General features: G+C 36.3%; 4 gene segments (V, D, J or C); all 4 read left to right on the top strand.

Moving 5' to 3' along the window:
- The first annotated feature begins 564 nt into the window (after positions 1–564).
- On the top strand, positions 565–1,120 carry LOC106962882 (Ig heavy chain V region MC101-like). The segment is given in 2 exon segments: positions 565–637; positions 723–1,120. Coding segments are annotated over 2 exon segments (441 nt in total).
- Positions 1,121–2,124: 1,004 nt separating this feature from the next.
- On the top strand, positions 2,125–2,673 carry LOC106962883 (Ig heavy chain V region MC101-like). The segment is given in 2 exon segments: positions 2,125–2,197; positions 2,291–2,673. Coding segments are annotated over 2 exon segments (426 nt in total).
- A 1,438-nt stretch (positions 2,674–4,111) lies between these two features.
- LOC106962891 (Ig heavy chain V region 23-like) lies at positions 4,112–4,847 on the top strand. The segment is given in 2 exon segments: positions 4,112–4,218; positions 4,293–4,847. Coding segments are annotated over 2 exon segments (504 nt in total).
- A 2,169-nt stretch (positions 4,848–7,016) lies between these two features.
- Positions 7,017–7,582, top strand: LOC106962884 (Ig heavy chain V region 23-like). The segment is given in 2 exon segments: positions 7,017–7,101; positions 7,176–7,582. Coding segments are annotated over 2 exon segments (456 nt in total).
- The last annotated feature ends 1,417 nt before the right edge of the window (positions 7,583–8,999 follow it).

An 8,999-nucleotide genomic window follows, 5' to 3' on the forward strand; every position in this document is an offset into this window, starting at 1 on the left:
ATATTTGAAGGCTAATCACTTCAGTAAATGCCGTTGAAGAAGGAGCAGGGAAAAGTCAAGTTAAAGTTTCCCTCGAGAAATAGAAAGTAGACAAATATTTGAACGGCACAAACTGTTTTTATCACCAGGTAAAAGTTTAACACATTTTAATGTAATTTATTGTAATAACATGTCTGTGTACAGCAATGTGTATGACCATTGCTTTTAATATTTGTTATGGGACAATTTGATAAAGGATAAAACAAAATGCAAACAGTTAAAATCTTTGAAAATCTTATAGATTCACCATCTGCATCTTCAGCTCCTATGTGACAGATTTAAATGGCCTTCAGAGAAAAAATATGATCATCTCGGTCAGAACATTGGAAAATAATGTTTTTTTATCGCTGGACGAATAGAAGGTCTTCAATGTCTTGATGTGTCATGATGCAGATTGTTTTTTGAAGAAATATCAAAACACTGATCATAAACAAAGTCAGTACAAACAATCATGCCCTCAACAATATGCAAATTTAGCTTGTATAAAAGGAAGTGAAGACGCTGCGTTACTGAGAGGAACGAAGAGCTTCCAGCCATTCAGCTTCAGCATCAACCATGTTCTCTCTATCTCTGATGCTGCTGCTGACAGCTGGATCCTGTGAGCACCTTTTTATAGAAAACGTATAATTACATCTGATACAATGACAATTACTGTGTGTTAATGATTATGTTTGTTTCTACAGGTGTGTACTGCATTGATCTGATCCAGCAGGACTCTAAAGTTGTGCAGCCTGGACAGTCACTGACCATCACCTGTCGGCCCTCTGGTTATTCTGTGACTGATAATAACTATGCGACAGGATGGATCAGACATCGTGAAGGAAAACCAATGGAATGGATTTTTGATATGTGGGGTGGTGGGACCTTTTACAAGAATGAGGCCCTTGAGAACAAGTTCAGCTACAGCAAAGACTCTTCTGCTGGAACAGTAACAATAACAGGACAGAATCTGCAGCCTGAAGACGCAGCTGTTTATTACTGTGTGAGTCGACGCACTGTGATGCAAAACACATGCAAGACTGTGCAAAAACTCAGCAGGCAGCAGTCAGACACGGCCTTCATAAACACCCAGCTACACTGAGTGCAGCACAGCCCTCTGCTGACTTTAATAATGCATGTTTGCTGAATTATAGAGTCCCTCCAGAAATGTTTTTTTCTATCAAAATCTCTGTTTTTACATTAGAATTATTTGAAACGTAAATTGCAAAAATCTTGAATATCAGGTGTTAAAACCAATCAGTCTACCGGTTAAACATCTGGAAAAACTGAGTTGCAAGGAAATCTAGATTCCTGGGGAGCTTCATAGTTTAGTAGCTCTTTGTTTCATGTGTTCCTCACCTTCTCTTCCTGTTACTGTGTGGTAACATTCAATAAAGGCCACTAGCAACAAAAAATGATGGATCCCTGGATTCAATGTATCCTATATGTCCTTAGCTGGCTTGAAAATCATTTAAACTGAACTGCTTAAGGCAGTGAAAAGGCACAAAGATTATTTAAATACAGCTGTTTCTAAAAAAACAAATATTTGAAGGCTAATCACTTCAGTAAATGCCGTTGAAGAAGGAGCAGGGAAAAGTCAAGTTAAAGTTTCCCTCGAGAAATAGAAAGTAGACAAATATTTGAACGGCACAAACTGTTTTTATCACCAGGTAAAAGTTTAACACATTTTAATGTAATTTATTGTAATAACATGTCTGTGTACAGCAATGTGTATGACCATTGCTTTTAATATTTGTTATGGGACAATTTGATAAAGGATAAAACAAAATGCAAACAGTTAAAATCTTTGAAAATCTTATAGATTCACCATCTGCATCTTCAGCTCCTATGTGACAGATTTAAATGGCCTTCAGAGAAAAAATATGATCATCTCGGTCAGAACATTGGAAAATAATGTTTTTTTATCGCTGGACGAATAGAAGGTCTTCAATGTCTTGATGTGTCATGATGCAGATTGTTTTTTGAAGAAATATCAAAACACTGATCATAAACAAAGTCAGTACAAACAATCATGCCCTCAACAATATGCAAATTTAGCTTGTATAAAAGGAAGTGAAGACGCTGCGTTACTGAGAGGAACGAAGAGCTTCCAGCCATTCAGCTTCAGCATCAACCATGTTCTCTCTATCTCTGATGCTGCTGCTGACAGCTGGATCCTGTGAGCTCCTTTTTATAGAAAACTTATAATTACATCTGATATAATGACAGCTTCAATGATCCACTGCCTTGACGTTTATCTTTGTTTCTACAGGTGTGTACTGCATTGATCTGATCCAGCAGGACTCTAAAGTTGTGCAGCCTGGACAGTCACTGACCATCACCTGTCGGCCCTCTGGTTATTCTGTGACTGATAATAACTATGCGACAGGATGGATCAGACATCGTGAAGGAAAACCAATGGAATGGATTTTTCATATGTGGGGTGGTGGAAGCTTAACCAAGAATGAGGCCCTGAAGAACAAGTTCAGCTACAGCAGAGACATTTCTGCTGGAACAGTAACAATAACAGGACAGAATCTGCAGCCTGAAGACGCAGCTGTTTATTACTGTGTGAGAAGACGCACAGTGGTACAAACCACATGGAAGCCTGAACAAAATCTTAGCAGGAATGACAGGCTCAGACATGAGCTTTAGATCAACCTGACCTGACTGACTTTAGAGCAATCCTGTCCTGACTTTAACAACGCATGTTTGATAAATTATTAACAAGCTCTGAAATTTTACTTGAAAACTTTAAATTATTAAATTTTCAGTGAGCATAGTTTAAATTTGACAACCAATCCCTTTAGAATGAAGATGTGTGGCAGATTTTCCAACTTTTTTAAAGGTTTTAATCTGATGAGTCATGTTAGATGGAATTTATTACATTACATATATACCCACCTGCTTCTCTATATCATAATTATATGAAGCTAAGTTAACAGGAATTTATTTTTATGAACATATTTTATTTTTTTTACGCCAGCTCTTAACACCTTTAAGTGGGTTTCAGCAAAATTATTTATAATTCTGCAGAAAGTATTTTGTAATACTTTTGTAATACTTCAAAGCCACCAGAGGAGGAGCCATCAGACCACAGTTAATATAGACTTTTTACAGAGATAAAAAGAGTTATCTTCATGTTTTTATTTTGTATATAAACTTTGGTGTAGTTTTTGGTGAGCAAGTTCCAAAGAATTAAAAAAGCAGTGAAACATTTAAGAAGCAACTTCTCAGTAAAAGGCTGTACTGTCTCCAGGATACTGTCACATTCATCTCCTCTCACCAGTAACATGTAGCACATTTCTGTTAAGCAGAGTAGCTTTTGATGGATGATGATAAAAATAGGTCCAGACTCTTTGACCTTGTTTTCTAAATGAAATTTTAAATTAATCAAAGTCTGGAAAGAGGACCTTTGACCCAGGAGAATTAGCCATAGTAGGAGACTTTGAAGATTTCCTCTGGTTCTTGGGTGACTTTATTCAATTCAGTTTAAAAATCCAGTTCAGATTTGGAAATTAAATGTTGTAACTCTAACATCCAAGTACCTTCATAGACTGATGTGATGTGATGTGGGCAGGAAGTAACAGTCAGTCTTGAAACAAATCTGAAAAGGCCTCTAACTAAAAACTGTCATCATATTATTATTATGTAAGCCAATAAAACAGCTAATCTGTACTGCATAAATGCATTTCTGCTCATTTTGATTATTAGATGACAGCTATAAAAGCTGGAAATGAAATGCATCTCACTTTATGTGATAAATATCTCTGAATTTCATTTCTTTAAGTTAATTACAAAAATAAATTTACTTTTTGATGACATTCTAATTTACTGGGATGCACCTGCATGGAATAACTGCGTTTGTTTTTCTCAGTTACTTCTGTGAATGTTCACAGTTTGGAGAGACAATGACTATGACTGCTGATGAAATGTTTTAGGACTGAACATGTTTGTATCTGTACTTCAGATTACTACATTGCGCTCTCTCCTGTCTGTCTGCTGGGAAAATAAAAGGGGAGGAGCCACACCAACCCATTCTCTCTTAAAGCTGCACAGTCTGCTCTTTGACTCAGTTTTTGTCTGAAAACCTTCAGAGGTTTATTTGGAATAAACTCCTGACAACCTTCAATTTATGTTGTAATTACATAATGGAGAAAATGGTCATCTGGAGTTTACTTTCAGTAATTTGGATTAATGGTGAGAATTATGTGGGTTTTTGAAAATGTATGTGAGAGTTGAAGATTAACAGACTAAGATATTTTCTCTTACAGGAGTGTTTAGTGAGATTAAACTGGACCAGTCCGAGACTGAGGGGAAGAGACCTGGAGAGACAGTGAAGATGTCTTGTGTCATGTCTGGTTTTGACATGACCAGCTACTACATTCACTGGATCAGGCAGAAACCAGGGAGAGCTCTGGAGTGGGTTGGGAGGATGGACACTGGTAAAAACGCTGCCATCTATGGCAGCTCCTTCCAAAGTCGTTTCATCATGACTGAAAATGTGCCCAGCAGCACCCAGTACCTGCAGATCAGCAGCCTGACAGCAGAAGATTCTGCTGTTTACTTCTGTGCTCGAAGAGACACAGTGACTGAAAGCAGAGGCACAGCTGCACAAAAACATCCACAGACAAAAACTCTTAATGCAGGGATGTCTGGGTTGTCTAACTGTAACAAATGCTGTCATTTCCCAGGGGGAGGGAGGATGGACAGATCAGGAAGTAACTGAGGCTCCCCAACGATCATGAAGACGTGGTGTGAAACTGAAGATACAAGATGGGGATCAATCATTTCAGAAAACAAAACTGATACCAAACTCTGACAGAAGTTAAGACGTATACCAATTTACAAAAGAGGGACATGTCATTTGGAGGACTTTTAACCTAATTTGTTTTCTTCATATATTAAGTGACTGTTCTCTGATGTGCTCATATTTATTTTATAGAATCTGGAGGTGGATTAAAATCCTGGAAATTCTGACAGATTAAGAAACTGAATGAACAACTTGTTACACGATGACCTGCAGGGCCTCTGAATTCACATTCAGCAACTGAGGTCAAAAAAGGTCCATCTCAGGGTTTTAAGTGTCAGACATGAAAATGACAAGAATAAAAATAAGTTTACCGATGAACATATGTATGAACAGACAGTCTGAAGAGTCCAAATTCAGAAGAAACACAAAATCCCGTTGTTTATCTTTAACCAGATGAATTTTAAGTAATTATGTTTCTTGTTGCTGTTTGTTTTCCTTGTTTTTAAATTTCAATGATATAAAAACTTGAACTTAAACAAATCAACACTAAAAATGACAAATTCAACTTGCAAGGAGTGAAAACCTCAGTTACGTTTTTGAAAAACTAGAATCTATTCAAATTTGCTGACTTTATTGCTAGATTTGAATTATTGATCCTTCAATCATGAAATTACAACTTTGAATTAGTTTATTGACCTTTTCAGTCAGATTATATTTCAGGTCTGTTTGCACTATGAGACGTTACTTTTATTTTTCTATTCTTCCTTCTGTTTCCTAATGCATTTGGAAATTTACTATCGATCAGCACCTTAACACCCAAAAATGGTTAAAACCAAAACAGATTATTTTGTTTGTTCATTTAATGTTTTTATGTTAAGCTTTCATTAAGGATTGTTATATGATAAAGTATAAAAAAAGGTCTGATATAATATTTATTTTCAAGTGATCTGACATATGAATGATAATTTATGTAAATATTCTTGCATTTCTTTGCAGGTCTTTTTTGTACTCCTGCAGGTTTGCTGTGCTCTATATGAGAGATAAAATATGAAACTGAATAAAAACAAAATATGTTCAACAACATGCAAAGCATGTTCATTTAAAAAGAAGGGATGGGTCTGTGTCAGTCAGTAGAGGAAGGAACTCCATCAGTTCAGCTTCACCATCAACCATGTTCTCTATAGCTCTGATGTTGCTGCTGACAGCTGGATCAAGTGAGAAGCTTTGGGTCGATTCAAACTAATAACTGCACTAGATTCACGAAAATTTTGATGAATTATGACATCAATTCTGTTTCCTTTTTTTCTTAGATGTCTTGAGCATCGATCTGATTCAGCCAGACTCCCAGATTGTCCAGCCTGGACAGTCTTTGACCATCGTCTGTCGGCCCTCCGGTTATTCTTTGACTGCTGTATTTGCAACAGGTTGGATCAGACAGCGTGATGGAAAACCACTGGAATGGATTTTTGATATGTGGGGACATAATGGTGACTTTTACCAAAATGATGCCCTGAAGAACAAGTTCAGCTACAGCAGAGACATTTCTGCTGGAACAGTAACAATAACAGGACAGAATCTGCAGCCTGAAGACGCAGCTGTTTATTACTGTGTGAGACGATACACAATGACATGAAGCACATGGAAGCCTGAACAAAAACCAGCCAACCATCAGGATGATGTCACTGAAAGCCTGCTGTGCATGCATGTGAATAGAGACACTTTGATATGTCCAATTTGACTCATTGAGTAACTAAACACTTTTATCACTTACAAAAAACGCATTGAAATCATATGATCTAGTCAAAGTCTCTGAACCCTGTTCAGCCCCATTTTTTTTTCTTTGAAATTGAATTTAGTGAAGTGTGAGTTTTAGCCTGCATGTAGATCTTATTTGCTTTGACCTCATCTCTAAACAACAGCAATAATAAAGAGATTTATTCTGGCTTTTTTCTTTCTGTGAAATAATTATTTGCAGTATTTTCAGCTGCTTCTAATAAATTACTCAAAAGACATTTTTTAAAACCAATTAATCACCAAAAATCAGCTTTTTCTCAAATAACCAAATGTTCTTGAGAAGTCACCAAACACGCTGAAAAATTTGAAGTTTATTCAAAGTATTTTATCATCTGACTCTATGATGAACTTGACTTTCTATCTTATTTGCAAATGCAATAGAGGTAAATGCAATAGAGGGGGAGGAGCCATGCCAACCCTTCCTCTCTTAAAACTGCACATTCAGTCAGTTAACACATATTTTTCGTCTCCATATCTTTCGTCTCAAATGGAGAAAACAGTCATCTGGAGTTTGCTTTTAATAGTTTGGATTCATGGTGAGAATGACCTGTTTCTTTAAACATTAATGTGAGAGTTTAAGAATTATTGACTAAAAACTTTGATCTTGCAGGAGTCTTTAGTGAGATTAAAATGGACCAGACTCCATCTGAGGGGAAGAGACCTGGAGAGACAGTGAAGATGTCTTGTGTCATCTCTGGTTTTGACATGACCAGACACTTCATTCACTGGATCAGACAGAAACCAGGGAGAGCTCTGGAGTGGGTTGGGAGGATGAATGCTGGTAGAAACTCAGCAGACTATGGCAGTTCCTTCCAAAGTCGTTTCATCATGACTGAAAATGTCCCTAGCAGCACCCAGTACCTGCAGATCAGCAGCCTGACAGCAGAAGATTCTGCTGTTTACTTCTGTGCTCGAAGAGACACAGTGACTGAAAACAGAGGAACAGCTGCACAAAAACATCCACAGACAAAAACCTTTAATGTGGTGATGTTTGCATTGTCTAACAGTAAATGCTAATATTGTTAAGAACATTTCAGATTAAATTGTATTTTCTTTAATAAAAAAATTGGCATAGACACGTTATATCCACAGATTGTACAAAAATGGAAGCAAAAATACAGAACAGGCTGAATTTAATCGAGCCCCTAAATGTGGTATTTGATATATTTTTATTTATGTTTTGCCAATTTGTCTGTTATGTTACAAACACCAGACTAATTTATTGAACTTAGTTTACTGAACCAGGGTGAATTGAATTATTAAATGGTCGGAAATACGTGAAATGAGTGTCAAAAAAAAAAAATCATATGAAAGATTGAGTTGGCACCTGGAAACAAAAATAAAAGCAGTACAAATGAAAGATTGTGTAGAAGAAAAAAAACATTGGTGAACATCAATTAAAAAAAAATCTGGACTTGTTCGAAAGCAAAATCTAAAAACATGGATAGAAGTGGTTTTGTACTGATTAAAACAACAAAATGGTTTATGAAGCTGTGAAATAATGAATCTAAACTGTTATCAATTGGGATGCAGCAGCAAGTTAACAGTTTAGGAGAGAATAAGATGTAACTTCAGATTCTACCATTTGCATGGACAGAGAGATCCAGAGATTACACAGAGCCTCCAGAGACCACAAAGATGTTGAGTAATAAGACGGAGTTGAGATCAATCATTTTCCAAAGAAATATGATACAAAACTATATCACATATATCACTATATTAGTAGTAAAAAATGATTGGATAAAGTACTCTATAATTCAGTCCATTTACCATTTTACCATCACAAATTGGATCAGATATGAAAAGATAGACTTCCTTTAGAGCACTTTATGGCAGGTCACTCAGCAACTGAGGTCAGAAAATTACTGAGGGTTAAAAATGTCGGGAATTACAACAAAGAAATTATATACCAGCCAACAAACTGATTTAATAGTAGGAAATCTGAAGAGTTCTGTTCAAACAGATCCATAAAACTTCTCCATGACAATTCTTTGTTTTTAAACACTAGAGGGCGCTCATTTTAAAGTTAGATTTAAAATATTTGGTACTTTGACAATAAAATTACAACTTTGGTTCAACTCATTATTGATGTAAAAGTAAATTTTTTGCTCTGCAGATTTTCTATGTTCTATGATGCTGAGACAAAATAATAAACTCAGTGAAAAGGAAATGTATTCAACAACATGCAAAGTATGTTCATTTAAAAAGAAGGGACGGGTCTGTGTCAGTCAGTAGAGGAAGAAACTCCCATCAGTTCAGCTTCAGCATCAACCATGTTCTCTGTAGCTCTGATGCTTCTGCTGACAGCTGGATCAAGTGAGAAGCTTTGGGTCGATTCAAGCTAATAATTACTCTGGATTTGCTAAAAATCAGATGAATTGTGACAATGGTTGTATTTCCATCTTTTCATAGGTGTCCTCAGTATTGATCTGAT

The sequence above is a fragment of the Poecilia latipinna genome, unplaced genomic scaffold, assembly GCF_001443285.1.
Source record: "Poecilia latipinna isolate Pla-1442-1.1 unplaced genomic scaffold, P_latipinna-1.0 Scaffold1469, whole genome shotgun sequence".
Classification (NCBI taxonomy): Eukaryota; Metazoa; Chordata; class Actinopteri; order Cyprinodontiformes; family Poeciliidae; genus Poecilia; species Poecilia latipinna.